Source organism: Oreochromis niloticus, linkage group LG15 (genome assembly GCF_001858045.2).
Source record: "Oreochromis niloticus isolate F11D_XX linkage group LG15, O_niloticus_UMD_NMBU, whole genome shotgun sequence".
NCBI classification, from domain to species: Eukaryota; Metazoa; Chordata; class Actinopteri; order Cichliformes; family Cichlidae; genus Oreochromis; species Oreochromis niloticus.
Genome location: NC_031980.2, coordinates 32,367,305 through 32,394,483, shown reverse-complemented (window position 1 = coordinate 32,394,483; position 27,179 = coordinate 32,367,305). Strand labels below are relative to the sequence as shown.

Below are 27,179 nucleotides of genomic sequence, written 5' to 3'. Positions count from 1 at the left end.
AAACAAAAATAGATTTAATTTCTCTGACAAAAACATTGGAGTGGCAGGTGGATACATACTTGTAAAGTATACTTGATTTTTAGGCTCCAGAACATAAAATCAGACATCCTATGTTACAGTACTTTGTATCGACAGACACATCTGAAGAATAAATATCTCTATAGAAGTTTGCACGACACAGAGGCTGAAAGAACAAGACTGCATGGACGTGGGTGGAGGCGGAGTCAGTGCAACACAGTCTGTGTGGAAGCACGAACGCTCCCGCTCACCGACACAGATGGCGCTGTATGGCACTGACGTCTTCCTGCAAAGAGCCACGGTGCTGAGCTTAAACTGCTGTAACTCCTCAGACTATTCAGTGCTGAGCAAATTACACCCGCTGTCAGAAAACTGTTGCTGTATATCTACTTAAAGTATCACACAGGATAAAAATATGAGTTTTTAATTTGTTCATTTTTGTGTTACAATAAGAGAAAATAATGACTTACTAACTAGAAACACATTATTTGTTGTGCCACATCTGAGAAAATCAGTTTAATCTTAGAAGCCAAATTTTTTTATTGTATTTTTACATTTTTGGACAATTATTCCTTAATTAAATGTAGTATAAATATAATAAACTTCTTTGTGTGTGTGTGTGTGTGGGGGGGGGGGGTAAAACCATTGTTTTTGCTGTTTGCTTGTGCTCTTTGATAATGTAGCCATGTTCACATGGCTACATTATGCAAAAATGTAGCTAAAATATGTTTTCTCCTCATAGAAAGCTGTTTAGCACTGATTGGTTTTGATCCAGTTAAAGGATCTTGACTCGTGGCTGATGAACCACAAACCAACTTTTGCAACGATACATGTTGAAGTTTTTTCATGATGTAACAAAAAACAGACGTTCAAATGCAGTGTTTTAAAAAATGTTTGCTCTTCAGGGTGATGCTCAAAGGCTTTGAGGTTCACTGGCTTACTTCAGCCTGTTACACTCTAGATAATTAAAACTAGCCAAATGCAGAAGGAGCAGAGACTTCTGTCATGTGAAGGCATCTGTGGTCAGCTGGATGCTGAAATCTAAATATGCTAATGAGTAAAAATTACTGTAAAAACTGAACTGCTTTGATTACAATGTGAACGGTTTAATAGGAGACCTTTATAATATGACAGCATATCTACTCACAATTATTTTTATTATACCTCTAAACTGTCTCTAAATCTGGAGCCGCCTTCTTTTGCACACTTTGTAAACGTTCTCAAAAAATGTATGTCTGGCAACAGTTTTCCCACTTTCCTCTTTCTCCACGGAAAAATGAATGGAACAACAGTCTGAGGATCAGCATTTCAAAATCATCACAGTGGTCCTTTAGCACAAGGCTCAAAACGTTCCTAAACCACGTAAGGCTGATCAATAAAGCTTACTAGCTGAAATAATGAAATACTGTTGGACTAGTGTTTTCTACTACTGCCTGACTGGGAAGTGCATCGTATGTTGCGTAGTGCTTGCTTACTTCCCGGTCTTTCTACCTCAGTGACGGCGACAAACACTGTTCTAGGCTGAATGTGTACTTGGTACAGAAAGACAAAGTCATGAAACACCTGAAACTACACACATCCTCGAGTCTCAGCTATCTGATTAGGAAAGAACTGAACAGACGGATCCTAAGCTGCACAAAATCTATTGAATCTTTTGCCTTAAATACTGTTAACGTGTATCATTTGTAAAAACTAACACTATAAAGTTAATGACTTTGATACAATCATCAGGTTAAAATCTCTAGTGTAAAAATGTACAGCATTGTAGGCTGGCAGGTGTTTGTGTGTTGTCAACACTTGTGGCACACGTTTATCCCAGTCGAGCACTATCTACCAAATAAGAGCTGATGGAGCACATTCTGTTTAGGATTAACTACAGGTGACTTGTTTCTGCCACCTGAGCTCTCTCTGATCTCTACATCGGTATCTGTCGGCAGGGTAGGAAAACACACCGCTGGGATTTTAGAATTCAAAGATCCTCGTTGTTTTTTTGGGAAAATAAAGCAATTTAGAAGCAGCATCTTTAGTTCAGATGTGCAAACATGTTTTACGTTTGACTGAGGTTTGAAGGTTTGTGTGTCGTAAAAACATTTTACCATTAAAGGATAAGGCTGGCATTTTTTACATTTTCTAAAATACCTACAAAAACAAAATCAACAGCAAGGGCCTCTTTTATAAAGAGCTCTGAGCTCAAGTGTGACTTAATCAAACAGGTGTCAAAGCCTGTGATGAACTACACTGCTGGTTTGTCTTCCCCGTTCTGTTCAGATCAGATGGTTGATGGCTCAGGTGCCCTCAACATCTAGACTCATAACATGGCTGAAGCTTTTAAATTTCCATCTATCAGCCATTATAAATGCACACACTGATAGTTTGTCAAACATCCAAGTGGCTTCCTTGGATGCAAGTTAACAGGATGCTCGCAGAGTTTTGGGAATTCTATGATCTGAAAGACATGATGAATACACGTGTTACAGAAGTAATAGAGTAGATTACTTGTTACTTTTACAAGTCACAAGCAGTACATCTTAAATTTCCCTGGACATAAGCACAAATCTCTCTAATCTCTTATAAGCAGTTTAATAAAATATAACCACAAAAACAACTACACAAATGTTGGTTTTAAAAACAAAACAAACAATTTGAATGAGCACTTCATAGAAGTTCACAGAGCTTCAAAACAGTAGTAGCTGTAGCTGCTGGTTTTAATTGTAGCAGTACAGACAGAAATAATGTGACTGCATGAATAGTTTTTCCCAACAAACATGTGGGAGCCTTTAAAAAATGAACAGTTTCTTTGTTGGACACATTTTCATCAGGATGGTAGAAATAGGATTGAATGAAAACTGACTAAATTATAATTAGGGAGCATGTGCATCTGTGGAACATCTATAGAACAGATGAATATGATGCCACACAATACTTTGTTATAGCAGTGGTTCATTGTTGGCTGATTATTAAAAAAAAGAAGGTTTTTGCCAGCATTATTCTTTCATAAGAATAAATATTCAGAATCGGATTCAGTTTGGGTCTGAGGTGGGAGGCTGGGTTTTATATTTCACCTACAGTTGTTGGAGTTTGCGCAACTTTGGACTGTCTCAAAACAAACAGATGCAGTCCTAGAATTCCAATATTATCTGACCGGTAGATGAACAGGAACTTTAATAATGTTGCAGGCCATCAAATCCTTTGTTGAGACACTAGTTTGTGAAAGCTGGTTAGTTTCCCGCCCTGCCTTCTGGTACCTTTAGTCAAATGCCTTGTACTGTGTTTTTGTGATCAGCAGGCCTACAGTGGGTGAAGCCCTTTTTTTTGTGACTGAACAGAAGAGCTGAAACGGCCGAGACAGTAAAGTGCTACTGCGGACTGGAGGCACCCTGATTTAAAAAACCAAACAAAACAAATGCTTTTTAAGCACTTAACCACAGACGAGATCAGCTAATGTACAACAAGGAACAGGTCGAAAATCAAAACAGAACAATGACATCATTAAAATTCATTACAGGTACAAAATAAAATAAAGCTTAAACTAATTATACAGGTGGTGTCTTATAGTTTCAACAGTTGAGACTGGGGTAAAGTCTTCTTCAGTGTTCAATTTCTGTGGTGCTACAAGCTGGTTTAAGTATGTAAGTTGCCAAATTTTATATTAAAGGGTTTTGATTAAATGTAGAGACATGCCGCGGGTTAAAGTCTCATTTGTCCGGCTTGGAGGTAAATCAAACTGGAAAGACTGTTTGGGGTGGGGTGGTCAGGTTAGGGGGTACCCAGTACATCTGTGCTACATTAGATTTATGTTTCTCTTCATACCCTGAGGTTAAAGTCCATCGATTTTTCTCATTTACATCCCGTATTTGGTAAAATGATTCATCTCTCACATCATTCTTAAAGAAATCAGACTCACTTAATCCAACGAGGACTCAATAATTTTATACCTTAAACTAAAACTATGGTGCAAAATAATTTCCAAGACCCTGTCACACCACTGCGGTCCTCATTCGCTGCTTGCGTCCAAATGTCACAGTTATTTTGAAGGAAGACATTTCCTTTACCTTGTTACCTCTTGTTAGAGTACAGGCCTCAGCTTCGTTCTTCTTCCCAGAATAAATGCAGCAGTTTCGTTCTCTTTTTTTCTGTCTGGGACTCTCCAAACTGAAGCTACAACAAACCAGGACGGCCTATCAGGCACCCAAAGATAGGCAAAAACTATTCTCCTTGCTGAAAAACGAAACATAAAACAGAGGGGGAACATTCCTCTGTTCTCCAGAGTGGGTGTCTCCAGTGTAAAGGGACTGTGGTGATTTTACAGACATTATTGGTAAAGGCTTGCCCTGCCTCCATCGACATACATCCAGCACCCGTGTCTCTCAGGCAGGGCAGGTTGTGCTGGTCGTTATGTGCCCAAACGCAGGCAGGCCACTCCGTCGCCCTCCTGGCTCAGTTCTCTGTCCCTGTCGACACCTTCCCGCCCTGGGGAGGCCAGTGCTCTGTGAGGGTTGGGGCTCCGCACCGACATGGCAGCCAGGTTCAAGGTCCGAGATGGGTGAGGCGAAGGGGGACGGTACCTGCTGCCGCTGCTGCTGCGGGGTCTGGAGCTAGAGATGGGGGGGAGGAGTCTCGGTGTCTCTCCCCTGCAGACTGAGACTGATCCTCTATGGGACTCTCCAGGTCAGAATCTGCCTCCTCATCTTCTTCCTCCTCTTCCTCCAGAGTTAATTCAAACTGGAACTTGTCCCCTCCTCCTCCTCCAGAAGGGATGGGTGCTCCTGCTCCCACAGCTGCTGGTCCCACCTCAGCATGGTGCTCTTCTGGGGTGGAAGGCGAGGGGCTGCGGGGGATCATGCTCTGGTACCACTCTCTGTTGTCCTCCAGCGTGTCCAGGATGTCCTGAGCGTCGGGGTGCACTAAGTCGGCCCAGGTCTCCCACAGTGGGTGCACAATGTAGTCAATGAATCCCACCTGGTTATGATAATAATGTTAACAATAATACAACAGCAAACGTGACAGGAGTATAATACATAAAGGACAAACTGGATGACGTTTGCAGAGTAAATACTGGAGAGGTGGTTTCTGGAGACATGGGAAGAATAATAAACTGTGCAAAAGTCTTGAGCCACTCCTAATTTTTTTGGTATTTTGCCTGGAAAATGGGAAATACCTGCAGCGATTTTTAGAAACATGTTCAAATATACATAGAAATAAAGTATATGAGGCAAAAACAACTGAACAATTTAGTGAGGATTGCTTGCTGCTTCAGTAACGTTGGAGGCCAATCCACGACTGATAGTGTTCGATTATGTGTTGTTTTTATCCAGGTGTGCTTTTACTGCATTGGCAACGTGTTTGGGATCTTTGTCATGCTCAAAAAGAAAACCGGTGCCATTTAGACACTTTCCAGATGGTGCTGCATGATGGATCAAAATCTGACTTTACTTTTCTGTTGTCATAATTCCATCAATGCTGACAAGAGTCCCAACAGAGCCTCCATTGTGTTTTACAGATATTCACTGTGGCACTTCTCGCTCTCTCATTTTCAGTCCTGTTCTTCTGTAGTTTGGCATACCTCAGCCATTCTCTGTGTTACCCTTCCTTAAGAATGGCTTCTTGACAGCCACTCTTTCACTGCATCAGCTGTAGAGCCCGATGCATTGCACAGCACATCCCTCTGAAAAGGTCAGGTTCAAGGCCTGAACTGAAAGTGAGTGAAAAAGCAGCCAAATGTCTAAAGAAAAACTTTGAAAGACTTTCAGAAATCCTGGAGAACTTTTGCTCAAGAGCACTTTAAGAGGATTATAATAAAGTTCGGCTCCTTGGAAGCAAAACACAAGGAAATGAGGGGTGGCAAAAGACATGCACAGCACTGTACTTTTAGATTCAGCCTATGAAGGCGTGTATATTAGCTTATTGCTAACTCTTAACTTCACAACACACAACACAGGGTATTGTACTGTATTGTATTATGCATTATGTAGACAGGCTATTATGAGACTAAAACATCTGTTAAGGTTGCTGTCTGTCAGCACCTGAGTCTTCTCTATGGAGGCGTTGTGTTTGTCACACATGGGGCTGATCTCCATGCCTCTGTCCCGCTCCCTGTCTCCCTGGGTGAAATGCTCCTTCATGATGCGGTCCGTCCACTGGCGGTAAAGCTCCAGCGGTTTGGTTGGATTGCTCAAATCTGCACAATGGACCATGTTCTGCAGAACCTGGAGGAGGAAAACGCAGTCAGACTTGGCGTGTCATGCTGGGCAATGTTAGAGATGCAATGCAGCAGTGACTTAATTAAAAATCTCACCTTTAAACAATAATCCAGAAAAAAATTCAGTCCTAAAAACATTTTGAGCTTTGGCAACAGTCAGTCATAAAACTAAGTCAATGTGACTGTCATGCGGTTTTTTGAGGGGGGTTAAATCTGTCCATTCAGGGCAGCAGTCACTGCTGACAGTAAAAACCCATCTACTGTTTATTCAAACAAACTGCACTTTTCATGGGCTGTCAAGGAGGCGGGGTATTTATTATCTTTTTTTTTTAATGAAATTACACAATTTTTTACTTAGAAACAAAATGAACACAGAACAAAACAATATAGATTTTCATATATTGGACTGAGAGGGTAAATACTCAACTTTATCCTTTATTACTATGATCGAAACCTTTCACTCCCATCAGAACCCCAATACTCAGCAAAGCTGCACAGATGTAATGACTTATCTGTCCAGTAGGTGGCAGCACCTTCACACAGACAGCCTGGTTTAAAGGTGCAAGCTGTGCACAGGTCAAAATGGAAACACGCTGACACCAGTGTCTTTGAGCCACTGCATAGTTTTCAGCTGTCACATGGAGCAATTTTAGTACCAAAATCCTTTTTTTAAGACCTAATGGTGAAATGCAGAGAAGAACTCTTCAGAGCAGAACTCTCTTCTGCTCATTGCACTGAATGGACAAATGGTTTGCACATGTATATAATTAAAAAAATATATAATGTATAGAGATATGTATGATAATGATTTTTAAACATATATATACTATTAAAGTGTAATGCCAGCAGGAGTTGCTCTAACCTGGATACGGTCAGAGTAGTTGTCTAGTAGAAGGACTCCCAAACTTGTGACTTTCTTGGTCTCCACCATTGTCTTCATGTCTGCCAAAAAGTTCATGTGTTTGGACATATCTGTGGCCAGCACCTACAGAGGACAACAACCACACAAACACACACCATGCATTACAAATGTAAGGGTCTCATGCTCAACCTAAAGACTTCCTTGTGATTACAAGGAAAAGGAAGTATAGATGCAGGAAGTGAAGTGTTGTCTTACAGTGCCTGGGTTACAAAATGTAATGCTGACAAAGCAAATGCACACAGGCTGTTTTATCATCTATCAGATTCACTGCAGCAGTCCTGAGCAACACCTGATCTGTGTGTGTGTGTGTATGTGTGTGTGTCTGTGTGTGTGTACCATGTTTACGTATCTTTGTGGGGACCAAAAATTGGAACGTTACTATGTTTGTGGGGGTTAGGCACTCATTTTTGATGTTTAGGGTTAGGGTGAGCGGCTAGGGAAAGCATTATGTCAATGTGATGTGCAACAGCAAAAATTATGTTTCTGAGTTCAGCTCACGACTTTTTGCTTTTCTTTGTTCCGTCCAGTTGTAGATGGAAAAAAAAGGAAGCTGCAACTTTGTTCTCAGGAAAAAATATATTACCAACAAGATTTTCAGTGTATCAGCAACATTCACAAGACAAACAAAAAACTCAACTGAAAAGATCACATTTCAAAGGGACAGTATAGCTAATGATATAATTACATCATATAAAAAGGGAAGCGCTCTCACCATGTCAATCACCATCTTGCGGAGAGAGTCTCTCTGTTTCTTGCTGAGGTTCTGGAAGATGTCACAGTTTTCCTCCTGCAGCAGTTTGAAGCCCACAGCGAGGTGGTGGTTCTCCAAAACCGACGCATCATTATACATCAGCGCCAGCTCTGAACCTGGAGAAACGGAGGTAGAAATCCATAAAAACAAACAGCAGGACACCTTGAACATAATTCTACTTTATTTAGCTTGATGTAAATCGAAGTTCACAGCAACCCACTCGGAATTAAATCCTGTGCCACAGTGTGCAAATATAATAAAGAACCAGACCTGGCATCATTTCTATGTATTACTATGTATTTTAAAGGGTGGAAAAGTTCAGGAAATATGTTAAAATATTTTGGCTGTAATCATTATTGATTTTAATCTGTACGTCTTTTTTTTTTTAGCTAATTTTCAACTTTAATGTATTTGCATCGTCAATTCAGACTCTTGTTTTTACATTTCTGAGCTGCATCTAAACTATTATTAATGATAACGACTGAACAAAGCTGCTAAAATAAATGTGTAGATTACGGAGATCCATATAGAATAAAATAGACAAATTAAAATAAAGGAAATAACCCTTTCATGCAATGTGGTCACTACAGTGGACAGCTGTTCAAAGGCTGTGTTCTAGTATTTGTGTCAGTGTTGATGGTATACTTGCACATAAACCACTACATTGGACACTGATGTGTCACTCCATACCAAATTCAAAGTCAAAACGTATGTTTTCCACCTAAGTGGACATGTAAAAAAAACTCTTTGTTTAAAAAAATGAAGTTCAAAAATCTTTTTTTCATGCTTAAAGATCAGTAAAAATACTTAAATAAAAAAAATCCTGATTGAGGTTGTCATAATTCATGCATGAAAGGGTTAAAGGAACAAAAATAACAAAAATAGATAAAATAAATAAAAAACCTGTGGTGTGTATTTGTATGAGAAAGTGAAATAATGACACACAGGTATGCATATTGTTTCGGGTCTGCGAGTTAACTCAGATCAGTCTGCCTCAACCGTTTGATAAATATATCATCCTGAGGTCTCGGGGAATACGGCGTTCCATTCTGATATATGTACTACTGTATCTTCTCGACCCGCTGTCATGCACGCTGGGGATGGTTTGTGCCATCTAATTGTGATACACCTGGTTGGTGCAGTTATCAGTATTCTTAGAAAATACTATTCATCTCTGGTATTTGATACAAAAATGCCATCTTTTGATCCTTAGTGACATTTTGGTGGAATTCCTCTTTGAAAGGCGGCTTTAATCCCAAGATTTTAGCTACAGTTTCTTTTGGCTTTTAAACTGTCCTTATTTACCCCAAGCTGTATGCTGTTTAAACAGAAAAACAGAAGCCTACTGGTGTTTATGAGGAACTGGTTGGTGACTCCTGGGTGGTCGACATCGTGGATAGCACTGGCAAACAGAGCGGCGATGATCTCCAGGTCTGTGAAAACCGCCTGAGGTGAACGAGGAAGAGAAAATTAATTCATTCAGAAGAAAAAGTAGGTGGAGCTCTGCTCGGTCCACTGAGAGATCAGAGCCCTGGAGCTGGTAGGGTTAAAAAATGCCTTATTTGCTCACCTCTAAAGCCGGGGTGGAGAGGAGGACGTGGGTGGACTGCACCACATCAGCTGCGTGGATGTTGTTGTGATAAGCTACGTCTGCATGGTAGTGGTCCTCTAAGGTCATCATGAAGGTGATGAAGGTGTCAACTGGGATCTCGAAGGTTTTCAGAAGGTCTCGCTCCTGTCACATTGATGAGGAGCATTCAAAATAAACATGAGACACAAATTGGGTCGATTCTGGTCTTTGGTGAAGTGAACAGATTTCTACCTGGAAAATGGTGTACATGGTCACTGTAAGTGGACGGTTTCCAGAATATTCTGCTACTTTGAATATATCCATGCCCCAACGATCGATATCCTCAAATTGCTGCAGAAATAAAAGAGAGCATGTAAATGACACAGCGCATTTGTAGGTGTGTTTGTGTCTTTCTATCTTTGCAGCGTATGCATGAACCCACCTTGGCTAGCAGGTTCTCGTGTGGTGTGTTGACTCCAAAGCGAGGGATGGAGGCAGGTGCCAAACCCGGGCTTTGTGTGGCCTTTTTCACACCACTGATCTGTGACATCGGCCTCTTTTTCTTCTCCTTCTCCTTCGGAGGAGGAGAAAGGATTTCCACGTCATGTTGTTTCTCTGCAACATGAACACACACATAATGTTATGGCCACATGTGATTCATTAGATCTGTAGGTGGTAGAAAAACCAATGACAGAGTGCTCACCGCACCCACTTGTGTCTTCAACCCATTTAAAATACACAGCCACTTGATTATTCAGTTCTACCTGCCTTACATTTAAAGGGAGATAATCACGCTGGTTTTCTTATCTTTGCAAAGCTTTTTACTCTGACAAACGCAAAAAAATCACAAGTTCTCTCAGATCTGTTAAGCTGACTCACCAAACTGTCCATAATGTAGCCGTTTCTATGAAGCAGCCCTGTTTCCACATAATGTGGGTCTGACTGTCATTTAGACACACTGCTGTTAGCAACTGTTCATGAACCTAAAAACAGGACGACAACCTCCTCACTGCAATCACTCGCAGAGAGATTGGCAAAGTTCTTAAAAAAGGTACTGTCGGATTTAAAAATGCAGACAGATGCAGCCGGCACGGTGCAATCAGTCTGAGTGAGCATGCACCGATGAGCGCACCTCATTTGTGATGTGCTTCTTTGGAATTGGGAACTCAATTGGTTGCAAAGTGGTTGCACTCCTAGTAAAAGCAAGGCTGCTGAATGCTAGTGTTACTGCGCAGTTACTACATCACTATTGGTGGACGGATTTGCAACCGATTTGCAATGTTTTGCCAGTTTGTCACAGTCAATCACCATATTATCACAAACATTTTGCATATTGGATGTAATTTCTAATTCAACCCCATTCATTTGCAAACCCATAGGAGGCTGACTCCATCTTATTGCCATTCGATCACAATGCTTCGCCTTAACAGCCCAAAGTTACTTTCAAGACAGGAACTGACTCTAAGTGGCTGCAGACCTGGTCCCTGTTTTTGCAGCAACCATTTCAGAGACAATGACATTACAAGTTTATTGCACAAAATCACAATAATTTTGCTTTTGCTGTGGCCTCCTATCACTGTAGAACTATTGTAGATCTGCCTTAGACAGTGGGAAGTATATGATGATGTGTCAATGTCTGCATACTTTTAGCTACTGCTACAATTACTACTAATACTGTCAATATTTTAGTAATCATTGCATCAGAAACACTTAACTTTGTAAGTATTAGATCATAGTGTGACTGCAACAGCTCACGCAAATTCTCAATACTGCAGCTGGAACTTGTGATTCTTCAACTGTTACTGCAGTCACATCCACTAGGTGTACTTTATACACTTACTATGACTTTAGTTGATACATTGTGAACAGTCGCTGTTTCTACAATTGCTATTAACATAGATAATACAAGCCCACCTCAACAACCAACAGTTTACGGAAAACCTGAGAAAAAAAAGAAAAGACTGGACATCCATGAAAGACTACAGAGGATTTTCACAGGATCCTGTCCATGGTAAAGAAAAACTTTTTCACAGCATGTAGCAGGATGCAAAATACTCCACTCCCAGGGCTACTGTATAGACACGTGACCAAGAGAAAATACTGAGGGTTCATCAGTGTAAAAGCAATGCAGAAGTAGAGTATTTTACAAACTAAGCTAAGACTACTGAACAAACAGAAAGCCTGCAGTAAATCATCATAAAGGCAGAAATCCACGTTTTGGTGATATCCATGAATTTAAGCAATTAATTTACATTTGTGATATTGTTTTCCACTTACAAAGACTGTATAAAAATAGTGGCAAATCCTAAATGGTTAAAGTACGCATGTCAGTTGCATCCTTTGCTTCATTTCAAACCCACTGTAGTGGTGCACAGAGCTAAAATTCAGGAAACCGTCACCGTGCAACCTAACATTTTCGTAAACACATGAATTCCTGCACAAAGGCACTTAAACATATGGAAAACACGTGTAAACCCATCTTCATCAGCAGTATAATGACACATAAGCGAGGCCGGTATGAATAACGCAGACTCAGTTCACACCACCTGGTCAGAAACCCGAAATCTATTCGTTCTTAGCTGAGATAATAAAACAAGGCTAAAAGGAGCAACAATATTGCTGGTTTTGCAGTGCTTGCTAAGAGATCTGGCCAACTAAACACAATTAATGTAAGTATCGCACAAAAACACCATGAAAACAGATTTTATGGCAGCAGGTGGAGAACACTAGCAGCAAAAATGTAACGATGATGGTTAAAAACCATCTGTTTCCCAGCAGTTTGATGACAAAGCTCTTGTGCTTTTGTTTTCCGAAACACTTGATTAAGATCAAAGGCAGGAGATTTTGTTTTTCAACCCAAATTAGAGAGCGTAGTCCTTGAGGCAAAAACACAAAAACACCAAAAGGTTTCCTTTGACGGTATCAGCATCATCTCAACATGATTTGTTGACTCAGAGGTACTGTCCCAGCAGACACGTCTGTGTTGGAGACGACTCATCCATTTTTGGGGGGGTACAAACCAAGGGAATAATGATACCATTGTGACATCACGGACAGCCAGCTTTACCTCACGTCCACACATCCTCTTCGGTATTTTCCATTCATTGTGTTTCATTAGCACAGAGGCACGAAATCCAGATACGAGCACACGGCACCTAAGGATGCACAGCGATCTGAGTGGCAGCGTCACATGAGGCGCTGTCTGGCCTTTCTCACCTCTCTCACAGTGCCTTCTCTTCCTCACACCCAAAACCATGGTGCTCATTTCCAAATGCAGCCAGACTTGAAGAAGAGGCACTCATATCAAAACGGCGTCCGACTGACAGCGCCATCCTCGTTCAGCCGGACCATCCTGCCGGAAGGGCTGTTGAACACTGAGCCTCCTATTCATACAGCACGCCGTTGAATAATGTGCACCCTGTTGCCGTGACAACGCCACACAATGTGTCCGGGAATGCTGTCTGCAGCCCCGCCTCCTTCTTTTTCAGAAAAAGGAAAAATCCTCACCTTCTCCATCTGTCCTGTTAACACAGTCCTCACCTTCTTTCAGAAACACGCTCTTTTCATTTCCATGTACAAGAAAAAACCCCACATCCTTTCTCCCCCACAATGACTCCCTTCTTCTATATAGTAAAATTCCCTTTTCCCTGTTCCTTTGGAAAGTCATCCTCTCCTTCTCTTCCCTTCTTAAAAAAGCCTCATTTGACTTTTCTGTCTTCTTTTTTTTGTCCCTATTCATCCTCAAAACACATTTTTATCCACTCCAGTAAAATGCAAGAAGACATCCTAACATTCAAATATGTTGAAGAGCAAAAAAGAAAAACAGGAGATGCAAAGAAGCACATTAGCTTACTGGCAGTGTTTCCCCCCAGATTCGTAGTAGATACACCTGTGGTATCAATTTGAAACTCCTTCTTTAGGCGTTGCATTCACAAGACTTTGACAAAAATTTCAAAGTTCTGACTTACCGAGGAAGGTGTTGGCAATGAACTCTGACACCTGATTCCCTGAGCGGCTTGTTTCCGATAGCTGTGTCAGCTCGCGGTTCAGCATCCTCTTAAACTGTGAAGACATTACAAAACCATAAACAACACATGGTTAGTCTGCACACACACACACCAATTATGGGTGTGCATGTGTGTAGCAAAGCATTTTATTTCAAAATCCTTCCTGTAACTGTAAACACTAAAACAACATGCCTCCTTCCCTTCATTTGACTCTTAGAACAACAGAGGAAACACGTAGCAAACTACGTTACCAAAATATGGGTACAAACAAACAGAAGGACCAAACAAAACAAACACTGAAGCACTTTCCAACATTTGAATGAAATTTGTTTCAAGTTTTAAACATGGAGACAAAACGGTAAACAAAAAGGTTTCCAAGGACAAACAAAAACAAAAACAAACAAACCCACAGTGCATGAAAGGTCAATGGAAAAAAATGACTAATATGTTACTACAGACAACCTAATGGATGAATGTCATATTTTAGCTTTTAAATTGCACATTACTAATTTGCTTAGATTTTTGTAACTGCAAAAACGTGGGAGAAATGTGAAGAGGCAGGCGAAACATCGCATAACTAAAAAACAAATCTCATTATTTCTGTAATAAAATAGAGGGAAGAAGACGAGGTGCTGTGATGAAGGTGGTAACCTCCATGCATCCACGCTTTTACACAATATACTTGAGTTACCTTGAGTTACCTGATACAAACAGCTCATATAGATAACTCTAAATGAGGAAACACAATCTGTGATATCATACACCACGCTCATTTATTTTGCATCTACTGAAATTGTTTTATACTTAGTGTGTGCATATCGTTATTTTTTATAGGTTTTTAGAAGTCTGTTTGGCTGCTGAGGCCTCTGGGCTGTTCCTCCAGCATGCGGTGCTATTAAATGCAGGAGGTGCTGATCAGAACATACCAAGTGTTGTGACGCCATAGGGATAGCTAGAGTCATTTAGTCTTTATTCTTTATATATCTTAATTTCCTGAGTTAGATATTGAGTAATTTTGGATTTAACTGCTGTTACAATAAATTAAACTAACTACTAAGTACAATATTGATTTTTTTCTTTGTTATTAGATAATTAATAAGTGTTTGTCCCCCACCCTGCTCAGAGTATCTAAATTGGTTTGATTTAATCTCTTTGTATCTACTTTATTATACTGAGTTTCTGTTTATTTGACCTCTTTTAAATGCCAAGAATTAAACCTGGCACATAAATGAAGGAAATTTGTGTTTGGTCGCTTACTTCTTTGTTGCAACAATGCTTCTACGAATAAATCTTATACTGTTGGAGAGCCTGTTTCCTCTGAAATGATCTCACATTTGTAAAGAAAATGCATTCGTGGGTCGAGCAGAATAGTTCAGTACGTGAGTTGTGCCCATGAAAAATGTGGCAAATCTTCTCTGACAATATCAAAACTCTTCTTGACTCTTGTTTCGAGCTTCCAGTAGACCAGATCCTAACAATCGGGCGCCTTAGCAGCAGCTGTGAGCAAGGTCCCTGCTACAGCAGTCAGGTGGTGTCTGTCTGCTCTAAAAGTGCCACATTTGACTGATCTGGAAAGGGCCCGTGCCATAGGGCAACTTCAAGCTGGTGTCTGGGATGTCAGAGACAGGCCATGAAGTGGGTGTCCTAAGAAGATGACACTACACCATTACGCTGGTGTTGGCAAAATGTGCACTGGGACCTGAACACTTGGAGGTACATTATGTTCAGTGATGAGTCCAGATTCTGCATGCAACTATTGGATTGTAGGGTCAAAGCTTTAAGAGGACGTGGACAACACTGTGCTGACTGGTAGACCAATATGGTAACAGCTTCTGGTGGAGGTAGTGTGATGGGGCGGGGCGGCATCTCCCTCACTGAAAGATAAGGCTTGTTATCTCAATGCAGAGAGATGCAGGTTGTGCGACCAACACAACCACATTTACGAGAAATGCTGGTTGAAGAATGGGATGCCATTCCACAGTAGTGTGTGACCAAGATGATGACCAGCATGGGGAGGAAGTGCCAGGCTGCTGTGGCACTGTATGGTTCTTCCACATGCTACTGAGGCCTCTGTTAAACTGTCAGTATGCCTCGTTTCTTCAGACTTCCATAATTCAGTCCAGTAAGCTAAACGATGCCAAGCTGTTTGGCATTGGTAGAGAAAAGCTGGCAAGTTTTTAATGGGCACAACCCACATCTGTATTTTCCTTATTCATTTTTACTGTTAAAGCCCAAAAAACTTCACAGCCAAATCAAATGTTCCATTGTTTTTGCTTCGATTAAGAGTGAAACAAAATGTGGGGGAACCCCAGCAGTGCAGCACTATTGGATTATGCTCCCAGCCTACAGTCCATGAATACCCTTTGATATACCTCCATATATGCATATATATCTATACAAAAATCAAAACAAGCTATAATATCGCTTACTCCTCTGTCAGAAGGCACAAAAAAAAAAACACGTGCACTGTTTGTAGGGAAAAAAAACCACGAGTAAAATTTTCATGAAGTTTTACAAAATTAAAAGAGTTCAGTGTTTCCCCGTTGAATTTGATGGCAGCAGTAGTTTCCACACTGATTATGTAACAGTCTCGGCAGGTGGAGGCTGAGGGAGGAAGGAGGGGATCTGGGTGAGAGTGTGATGCTGCAGTGGCTGCATGGCTACTTTGTGGCACACATACGGGCCAATGCAAACACATGCATCAGCCTACATAACTGCTTATCATCTGTTTGATTTCTCCTGGAGCTTCTCATCACGGCGTCCCCCTTTGCGCTGCAGTACTTCCTGCATGCGTGCGCACACACACACACACACACACACACACATATACACACTTGTTTACATGTGAGCCATTCCTTCGCCTATGAATCATTTCTCTTAAGATTTTGTGCTTTGTTTTTTGACAATCATGACAACTGTTTCCTCTAATACGCATGGATATTTTGGCCCTGTTTGTTGCCATCTCTGTCCTACACACACACACACACACACACACACACAGACAACGTTCAGCCCCTTTGTGGATCTTGTCCTGAGTCAGATCCGACAGGCGGGCTCACTCAGCATTCAGCCCACTGCAAAGCCTGCACTGCTGATCAGTAGATCCCATTGTAAACAAGGAAAGCCAGCAGGGCTCCCCATCGCTCACCTGTCTGAGTCTCCAGTACAGATAAACCCAGAGAGCCGACGCAGGCATGTCAGCCCACGCATGTTGATGTGAGTGGAGGCTAAAATCCAAGTTTGCTTGCTTAGTAATAGGCTGTAATTTGCCCACTCAGTTCTGCTCCATGCTCAGCAGAGATGGTCTGGACATGAAAAAAAAGTCCATTTTAAAAATTAAAGTTCCCACAGTTCCCAGCTGCAGTCCTGAAGATGAAGAGGGGGCGGTGCTGGAGGGATAGGGTGGGGTATAGCTGAGGTAGAGGAGGCAGGAGAAGAGATCTGCCATCAGGGTGTGACTGCAGTCTCTCATCCAACTACTGTCACACGCTGTCAATGATAAACATAAAGAGGGAGAGCAGGAGCTAGAGTGAGGGAGAGTCTGTGAGGATCCCCTGCCCCCCCTGCCCCGCATGCTGTTCCCCCTTCTTCGACCAATCACGTTAGTCTAGCTTAAGGGGCTGAGTGGAGGACAGGGATATGATTGGCTGAGTGAGGGAAGGAGGAGGTTTGCAGCCAGACAGCAGGAAGAGCCAGCAAGGACGTGCGCTCAGTGGAGAGAGGCGCCATTCATGAACAGTAGTGTTATTTACGCACACCTCAAATCTAATTTTCGTCGTGTACAAAGTTAATTTGTGAACAGTGAAAGCAATTTTGCACTACAATGAAAAAGCTGAAAATCTCATGTGTAACTGATGCATGAGGTTAGATTGCAAAGCTCCTAGCACACACTGACTTTCCCCCTCCATCTACTTTATTATAACCCAGTCACAGCCAGTCTGTGTACTCACTCTACAAACTAAAGTACAAAGAAAAAGTTAAAAGATTTTAGTCAATGTAGTATTCCAGAAAAAAGTTAGTAAATGAGTAATATTTAGTTTTTTATGGATTTTTATATTTTTGTGTGACCCAATTTGCACCAAATCATCTCAGCTGGAGCTGTTATCGGTATCTACCATCACACAAAATTTGAAAATGATATCTTGAAAACTGGATGCTAGACTGCGAACAGACAGTCAAACAGCACAGATTGCATACTCGGATGAATAAATACATAAATACGTAAACAAATGGGCATAGATTGGAGGTTTTTGTTTTCCACCCGCACTTCTTCACAGCATTAATGATCGGTACGGACAAAGCTGAGTTGAATCACCTCACCTTGTTGGATGCCATCTCGCTGACCGAGTGTCTCGTCTGCAGGGTCTCCAGCTGGTCCAGACACCAGTCCAGCTCCTCCAGGGTCTCCATCGCCAGCTTCTGGTAAGGCTCCTCTGAAAGGTCAGAGGGCAAACAAACACACATTGCAGTTTACGCCTGGGACTGCTGTGGAAACATCCACATCTTTAACATGTTGCATGCGTCTGCTGTTGAACTTGGTAGGAGAAAATTGTTCTTGACATGCTGCACCTGTCCTGACTGTTAATGTCTTTACTATTCATTTATCAGCACTGTTATATTTGCATGCGTTTAACTGTAAGAAGCACATCTTTCAGATTTACCTGAATCAACAATCACTTTATTCTTTTTCTATTTAATTAAAAAGACAATAACATGTTCATTGTCTATGAGAAAGGCACCATTAGTCACAGAAAACTAGAACCTCTCAGTGTCCCATCACCCAGGGGTATTAACACTGACCTGTAAGACATGGATTACACATGGGCGGCTGGTTGCTGCTTGACGGCCGCCTGAAACACAAAACAGATGAGGTGTCGGTAGAATAACAAAAGAGCAAATTAGTCATCTGCTCCACATCGTGCTCGTGCTCTTACTTGTTTCCCACACGATCTTGCAGATGTGTCAGAACAGCAAAGTTACTTCTCACCGTTCGTAGACTGGCAAGAACCTAAAAAAATGAATAAACAAAATACATGAACCGATTTTCGTTCAAAATAAAGAACCATTCTTTTAGATGGTTGAACCTTTTTTAACCTGTTACCGTGAATATAGTGACTTTGATATTTGTTTTGGAACTTTTAACCATTTTCAAAGACCCTATCTGGAGCTTTTAGCATTTAAATGAAAATGCAAAATGGACTTTGAGTAAGAATAGAAAAGCTAAGTGGTTTAAAAACATCACACTTTACAGGCACAGGATGCAAGGGTTTTTATGTTGCTGATAGTACTATCTGAGCTCAACTAACTTCCAAAAGCCTGATGTAAGAGAGCAAGCATGCTGAAGCTCTGCTCTCTCTCATATCTAACGTTTACTGATGATAAACTTTTATAGGGTAAATATTGGACTTTAGTTTGAAATTATCACATGTACACAGATCATGTTAGTAGGTCGCCGATGATCACACACACACATAAGAACAAGCTGTTCAGCACAAAGAGAATGTGTGTGGGTGTTGTCTGTGAAAAATGAACCATGTCTTATTTCTCAAACTGATGAGTAAGGGCCAGCAAGGAGCCACGCCGAGTATCTGGACAGCGTCATGCCCCAAATTAGATGGATTTACTTTGAATGGAAACAATTATATTTCACATCTCACTTCACGAGACAGATGGTCTGTCATAAATAACAAACACTTCGGTAAACAAATATATTTTTAAATACATCATCAGTGGATCTATAGTAGCTTTAATGTAATTCACTGTGAAAACAGGGCTTCCAGGACTTCAGAGAATAGCGTAGTATGATTAAATCAATATGCACCATATGGAAGCACCTCTGCTTAGCTGTTTACACCATGCTTTCACTGTGGGCTGTTTCTTTATGAACTGCTTACATGTATCTTGCTGCTTGCTGGCTTAATGCATTCATCCGCAGATCTTCACACAGTTCAAACAACTGTTTCAAGTAACAAGTGTATAAACATTCATTTTGATGCCATGTCTGCTAAACTGTAAAGCCTATGCTGTGTTTGGCCTGTTGCCGTACAGGTTGCCGGCTTCCGCCTGTCATAATATCAGTGCTGGCACCCTCGATCCTGAGTTTGGCTTTGATTCAATGACAGCAAACAAAGGAAACTCTTAAAGGACCAGCAACAAGCATATGTGACTAACCTGTGCAAATGGAGTCACTATCATGTCTTCTCCATGCCTGCAAATTAAAAAAAACAAAAGACCATGTGAGAGGAGACAGAGCGGTTCGTGATGTATTGTGTGATTCCAAAATCTCAAACCACAAACACACAAATCATGACAACAGTCAGGTTGCTGTTACTGGGATATTTGACTGAACAGGAACGTCGCAGTTGGATGAGACCGTGACTGGTCTGAATATCACACTGGACAAAGAAAGGAGAACAACACATTGTATTAGTTACACAAAATCCTTCTTAGAGGCAAAGGTGCTACACCTCATAGATATATTGTTTTTGTGACTACGTGGTAATTAAGAGTTGGCAATAAGGAACAGAGGAGCAGGATGAATGTTAGAAAGGCTAGCACTAGTCGCTAGGCAAAAAAACCCTATTCATATTGTATTCATATATCTAAGGACTAAAGTTTAAGTTAATTAGTTAAACTTGCATTTAGTGATGTTTTAGTATTCACTTTGATCAACTTCTAAATTTAAATTTAAACAACAAGAATGCGTCTCACAAATAAACCCAGCTACGAGTAAGCTGTATCTCAAGGGAAATGTTAAAAAAGTCCAATCCCACTAAAGGTTAGAAATGATGGGATATTAAGTTTATCTATGAGGGACAAAAAATGCCTCTAAGACTTATTTGTATAACTAGAACAACATGCAGGTGAGGAGCAGAGCTCATGCTTTGGATGCTTGGGAAACTGGTTTTAGATCAGCTAAAGCTTTCTGGAAGCTTTAGGGTGACAACATGCACAGACACCTCCAGACCTCAGGGTGAAATCATGCTAACTGTGAAAAACACTAAGTTGGCCTTCACCGTCCAGCAAACATTTTGATGCATGACTGTGAGCGCCACCTTGTTTAGTAAAATATCAAAATCCATTGTAGTCGTCAGGTTTGCGACTGAAACACGGGTGGCGCCACATCAGCATCTGTCAAATGCTTGCTGGGACTGTATCTCAGACTTTTGAGCTTGTGATGCTTTCGGAGCCGAGCATCCAAGATAAAGTTGTTCAGATCGTGTTCAGGAAAAGCATGGGAGACGTGACTCATGACAGTGTGGCACAGGCCAAAGAGATAGACAGAAAAATCACAGCAATCTTCACACTTTGTCTCACCGAGGTAGCCAATTGACTTCCCAATGCTTCAATCCCTCCTCCCTTCAAAACAAAGGAGCGACAGCTATTGGTGGTCGAGGCCCCATTTACACTCTGGCTTCAAACAGACTGCTAGCTGCACAAGAGAAATCTTCAGCTGTATAAACAGACAGAAACTAGTTGCTGAACTAGCGTAGCGTTACCAGCATGTTTCCCGCTAGCTAGCGACTTCACTGCTTTTACACCTACAACTGGTTGCTCTCATGTTTACATTTTTAAACTCTAGCTGTGCTGCCTGAAGTGTCTTTAAAGCCTGCTGCCAAATGCATGTAGTTCTTCGAGTGTAAATAGGACCTTAGGTGAGCTTACTAGAAATAGTTTTAAATTTATTTATTATAATTTATTGTATTTATGACACTGACACAATTAATGTGATCTCATGAAATGAGTTTAACAGGCTTAGTGTGAAAAAAAAGGCAGTGATTTGGAAATCATTTCAAACCTTGACTTAAATGGAAATTGTATATTTTATTGTACTAAAAAATGCTGAACGAAATACACAACTAGCCACTTTATTAGGTACACCTTCATGGTACAGGTTTGACCCTCGTTTGCCTTCAGATCTCTTTAATTCTTCATGCGTTGATTCCACAGGGTGCTTGAATCATTCCTCCGAGACTTTGATCCATTTTGACATGATAGCGTAACATCAGATGCTGCATATTTGTAAGCTGTAGATCCATGATGTAGATCTCCTGTTCCAGAGACACAATTCTCCCTTTTTTTCTTCCCCAAATTTCTATAGTCTAATTTTGTTAAGCTTGTCCAAACTTTAGCTGTTTTTAGGGTCCACTGTGCTCTTCTGCTCTTGTAGAGCATCTGGTTTGATGTGCATTCAGAGATGCTCTTTTGCAAACTGGAACACTCTCCCCCTGACCTCTGGCATCAACAAGAATAGCAGCTCACTGGATTTTGCTGTTTTCAGATTGTTCTCTGTAAACCTTAGAGATGTTTGTGCAGGAAAATCGCAGCAGATCAGCAGTTTTCAAACACTCAGACCAGCCTCACATGATGTCAAGAGTCACATAAGTCACCATTCTTCCTCTGATGCTCAGTTTGAACTTCAATAGCTTGTCTTGACCATGTCTACATGCTTCCATGTGATTGGCTGACTAGATAACTGGTGAACCTAACAAAGTGGATAACATAGCTAACTAACAGTTTTAAAACATATTGCTGGAATCAAATTTAAAACTAACTTTAAAGTTTTCATTTTCATTCAGAAAATAGTTTGTTTTACTGTGCAGTTTCTCAGAGATTAGATGATCTGTAGGTATTCAGCGCCTTCATATCTTCAGCCTCTTTCTGAAACGTTTTGATTTCTCTGGAATGATTAGATAAGTTTTTGTGCTCTCAAGCAAACTATATATTTTCCTCCTAATCCAGCTGTGCAACCCCACAAACAAAAAAACAGAAAACAAAAGAAGATCCACATCTCTCGGCTTATTGTTGCTGAAACAATACAGAAAGCGTCCGAGAATACTCACAGGTCGCTGGCAGTGGACGAGTTGCGGGACATAGTTTTGGGCGAAAGGTCGAAGTCTGAGTCGGAGCGATAGAGGAAGGACTCGCGGCGCTGACTGTGGGGAAAGTTGGCCTGAAGTACCAGACCAGAACCCGGGCTAGTCTGAGAGTCCAGTGGACTGCGACCCACCGACAGGCCATTCTCCACATCAAAACTACAGAGAAAAGGAAGAGAAGAGAGAAAAAATTAATAAGTATTCTGTTGTTCCGACCCACAAACTAGCCTCACACTGATTATTAATTAATTGTTTGGTTTTTATTTATTTTATTTTAATTTTTGGCATGATTAAAGTGACTCAGAGGTCAGGTTAATTCCTCTATCTATTAGTATTAGCTGCTATTAAATGCTATAATTGTTGTCTACTTTGATTACTATATGTAATATTGAGCATAAAACCTAGCCAGAATAACAAAGAAATGCATAGTAAATGTATTGTTTTAAACAAAGAAGCCCTACTATAGGAAAAAAGCACAAGAAATATATGAAAACATGAGACAGGCAAAAAAGATTTCACATATAAATCTCAGACAAACACACAAATAATGTGATGCACAGCGCTAACAGTTTCTGCAGCAGCTGCTGATCTGCATGTAGAGACAGAAAGGATAAGACCGTGGTGAGACAGGGTACAATTACACCTCTATGGTACGGCTGAAGTTGAAAGTACAGTAATGCAGAGGGCTGCAAATCCAAATCAATTTCCCAAAGTGCCCCCAAATCATCATAATGGAATCTCTGACAGCAGACACACAGGAGCTACAATTATAAAGTGACACAAGAACGGGGTTCACGCGGACTACCTGAAAATTACAGTAATACAAAGCACAGGATGCCACTTTTGTTGGCAGCACAATGGGAAAAAAAGGTATTCAGATAGATTGTCTCCTCTGAGTTTAAACAGGTGACCTTGTGATTACTGCTTTCACAATCTAGCACACACTCACGCACATCTTTCCCCTTCACCATCTCTGTTTGACGTCAACACTGGCACGTTGCCTCAGTGCAACGACAACCAATAACCCGCCCCGCCACTCGCGCTCTTGCCCGTCATAGCAGCGACATCGAAATATGCCCCCAAGTGCTCAACAAACAGTTGCTGAAAATAACCACACAGCATTTATTTTTCCATATTTGGAAAATTTTGATTTTTTTTATTGGTATGAAATAAATGGGATTGTGTCAATTCCAGAAAAGCTTCTGTCAGCAAATAGCAGCCCAGCTACAAATGATCAGATTGAATTCTTCTCAATTGCAGGTTTCACTATGGCAGTAAATTCCCTTTCCCTCCTAGTGCCTTTGAACCAAACCACACTTTTCATAACACGCTGTCCAAGCACGAGCCAGCGCGGCGCTACAACCGTCGTGAGCAGAGAGGAAGTGGAGGAGAACTCGACTTTGAGTGTTGTCTGGGGGGGTCAAAGCTTATCAGCTCGGAAATTCATCTTCTTCTGCTGATCTCTGCACTATTCGAAGCTCACCATGAGCCAGCGTCCTCTCGGCTAAACCTCTTTCCTTCTAAGGAATTCACCTGACTGAGACCTCAGAGCTCCATTATGCGGCCGCCGCATGGGTACGATTAACAGACTGTCTTTATCAATTAGATGCATTCTCATTCATGCAAACTCCCCCTTTCATAATAGCTGAAAACAGCGCACCAGTCGAGCAATGGAAGCTTGCTCCTGTGTCTATTTTTAGTGCAGCCTGCCTTCGGCACCCCAGCAATAATACTGCGTGATAAATCAAAGATGGCCATTAAGCAATCGATGCTGAATGAAATGGGCCCAGTTCATAGAAACAGCGAGATACAGCGAGATTAGGAGGGGTTGGGGGAGGTGGGGGTGGTGATGAGGAGGGCTGTATCCAGCACAGTGATGTGCTCAGCACCTCGCATCTGATTGGTGCAACTTCCCTGAGGGTGGGTTGTGGGGGTGATATGCAGCAGCAGGGCTTACCTCAATGATGCCACCCCACCACTACACCTTGTTCAGCCCCACTCCACACACCTCCTCCACCCCTGGCTCGGTGTAATCGGCCGTGACGAGGCTCCATCAGAGGAGACCAGTGACGTCAGAAGCTAAAAATAGACCTGGCTGACAGGAAATAGGGGAACTGGGAGACTTGTGATGGCGCTTACGTAGATGCTCCCCCAACCCCCCCATCCCAGTGCAGGGTGCAGATGATTTCACCCGTCCGCATGAATATATTTATGAAGGATGATATTTTAAATTCTACTAGGTGAAGCCTAGTAGCCATACAGCTCTTTTCCTTCCAATCGTACAGTCTGTATTTTCTTTTCAGATATTGGTGTGAGCAAGTACGATGGCATTGAAGCACATTTCTCAAGGACATCGTGCAGGTGACATGGCAATTCGTAGCACATGTTTAAACTGTTGCTGAATTTCATTATGAGCAAGAGTCTGTCTCTGCATAGTTTTTTTACTTTTAAACCAGACCAGAGGATCCCATATTTAGAATTTCATGCAATTCAATATTTCTGCTGAAATTTACAAGAAAATGACATGTTTATCTGTGTTCACATCATATTTTCCATAATGTTTAGGGTCAAATGACAAAGGCTAGATACAGACGTTTTTTAACAAACACTAACTCCTTAAAGTGGACTTAATTTATATGAGGAAAGCTGCACAGCAAGACCTAAAATATGACAAATCAATGGCACAATTGTGAAAGAGAACTTTCATGTGGCATAAAATAAAAACATAATACAAAAGATCTATACAAAGTTGTTCAGCAGCTGCAGCTCACTTCAGAAGGCTGCTGATAGTGAGACAACTCCCACTACTGAGGAACGAGAGGTACTGCAATGGCCATTGCTTTTGTGGTATGCACAGCAGACAAGCTATGGTTTAAAATAAAATAATCCTAATGCTCAACTCATATCTCATCTCTTGCATCCTGATCCAGCTACAATGCATCTGGATCTATCAGAATTTTGTAAAACACTCTCCACACAAGAGACTGGCGCCCTGTTCAGAACCGCTCTCCCTATGACACCTGGAATAGGCTCCAGCCACTTCTTGCTTGCCTGAATTGGAAAAGCAGGAAAGAAAATGGATAGATAGATCCGACTCACAGTAATCTGGCACTTTCTGTGTCTTCTGTAACACAGTTTTAATACAGTGTGATTATACTTCCTTCCATCACCAGTAAAGCAGAGTGGTATTCACCAGATTTGACCATGATACACCTTAAACGCACTTAAATGTGCTGTTACGCTGAGCTGTGTTAGACTTGTGACCTTTGCCCTATGACAGCTGTGATAGTCACCAGCACTCCCGAGGAAGCAGACAGATGGATGTTAGAGTTAAGTTAAACGGCTCAGTCCTGGAAGTGTTTTTAAGTTTTTTAAGGTGAATAGTAGAATTTGTTAATATTATAAATAAATGACGTATTTGTAAAAATGCAGAAAATGTAGAAAGTGTCCCCTTTTTCACTGCACCACAGCTACTGTTAACAACTGAATGGGCATCCACCCTTTAAACAGAATGACAGGCAGACATGCAGCCAGGCACACTGGCGTCTTGTTCAGTTACAGCGTACATAACACGCTGACCTTGGTCTGTCCCCTGACTCGAACATTGTTCTTCCTTTCTCTGACGTACATTACGGCTCCCTTTTCTGTCCTTAACTGTGTTTTTGACTGAACTTTTCTCACACACAAACACATCCCTTGACACCCACATCCTAAGCTCTGCTTTTGTTCCCAGGATGTTTATTTTTTCCCCTTATCACTATATCAAAGAGGGGGAAAAAATCTTTTGTCTGTAAACTAAATTAAAAAGAACTGCTTTTCTGGTTTTATGATCAGTTATTCTATTGCTAGAAAACTGCAGCTATGCCAGGCATTTTCAGATTCATTTTTCCCAGTTGTGAGGATTTGCTGAGTTTTTTAATTCTAAAGTAAATATTTTGGTTTTAAATTGTTTAAAAATAATTTAGTGCATTTGTTTCCTTAATCTTGGAGCAACTTTTGAGTCTAAGTAGAGATATACTCTGTATAAGTGGACCTCAAATTAATCTGACAGAGTCTTTACCTGAGCAAAAAGTTTAAAATGTGTCCGTACGCCATGAAATGAGATGCAGAACTGATTCCAGTTATTGTCCGTTTGTTGTTGTTGTTGCTTGTGATGTGCTCATGGGAAACAAGGCTGAGGGATTTCAGAAAACATTCTGTTGTGTGTGTGAGAGTGACCAGAGTCCAGATGTTATTTGATGGGTGAATGACACAGAGCCGGGGGTTGGAGGTCAAAACACACACATGCACACACACCCTCCCTCCTGTTTTCTTTCCTTGTAGCGTGGGAATTGGCCAAGGGGCCTCAAACATCACACCAGGAAGGAGGCAAGAGGTGAGGGGAAGAGGAGGAAAACAGACCAGGGAATATTTTATACCACTGAGTCTTAGTCTTAGCAAATAGTGACACAGAGTTTTCTCCAAGGCTCAGATTAGCATTAAGTATGTATGTGTCTTCTTGTAGCATTATGTCACTAAGAAAGGAAAGACCTGTGTGACAGTCCAGGGAGTAAAGAGGGTTTGCTTGCTTTACACCTCAAGCCTATTGTATATTTGATCTGAACGCAGCAGAAAAACAGCCTGCTTCCCTTCGTCCAGCAGCCTGCCACACAGATCTTTCCTCTCACTGTCACTCTGTGCAGTTTGCACGCTCTGTGCGTGTGCGAACGTCATCACGACAGCAAGGCAGGGCAGGGGAAGAACAAGTAGTGAAGGTATTTGTGCAAACCCAGATTTGAGCATTGCAAAAAGAAAGGAGGCCCCTGTGTTCAAACTCTTCTCCCACACCAACTGTGA

General features: G+C 41.3%; 1 protein-coding gene across 10 annotated transcripts in view; it reads right to left on the bottom strand.

The window, feature by feature from the left end:
• Positions 1-886: 886 nt before the first annotated feature.
• The window catches only part of LOC100708810 (cAMP-specific 3',5'-cyclic phosphodiesterase 4D), a 98,832-nt gene continuing 72,539 nt past the window's right edge, over positions 887-27,179 (bottom strand). For 6 of the 10 annotated variants that reach the window (XM_019345943.2, XM_013273692.3, XM_019345946.2 and 3 more), the window contains 15 exons: positions 22,311-22,502; positions 20,785-20,826; positions 19,639-19,675; positions 18,402-18,475; positions 18,268-18,317; positions 17,788-17,900; positions 13,429-13,522; positions 9,903-10,075; positions 9,713-9,811; positions 9,461-9,625; positions 9,237-9,336; positions 7,852-8,006; positions 7,080-7,202; positions 6,042-6,224; positions 887-4,977 (listed from right to left, as the gene is read on the bottom strand). In XM_019345943.2, coding sequence (XP_019201488.1) covers positions 4,546-4,977; positions 6,042-6,224; positions 7,080-7,202; positions 7,852-8,006; positions 9,237-9,336; positions 9,461-9,625; positions 9,713-9,811; positions 9,903-10,075; positions 13,429-13,522; positions 17,788-17,900; positions 18,268-18,317; positions 18,402-18,475; positions 19,639-19,675; positions 20,785-20,826; positions 22,311-22,502 — 2,032 coding nt within the window. In that variant the 3' untranslated portion in view covers positions 887-4,545. Of the gene's footprint in view, positions 4,978-6,041; positions 6,225-7,079; positions 7,203-7,851; positions 8,007-9,236; positions 9,337-9,460; positions 9,626-9,712; positions 9,812-9,902; positions 10,076-13,428; positions 13,523-16,615; positions 17,756-17,787; positions 17,901-18,267; positions 18,318-18,401; positions 18,476-19,638; positions 19,676-20,784; positions 20,827-22,310; positions 22,503-26,403; positions 26,542-27,179 lie in introns of those variants that run through there. The other 4 variants (XM_019345944.2, XM_025898724.1, XM_005454022.4 and 1 more) reach the window with 4 other exon arrangements.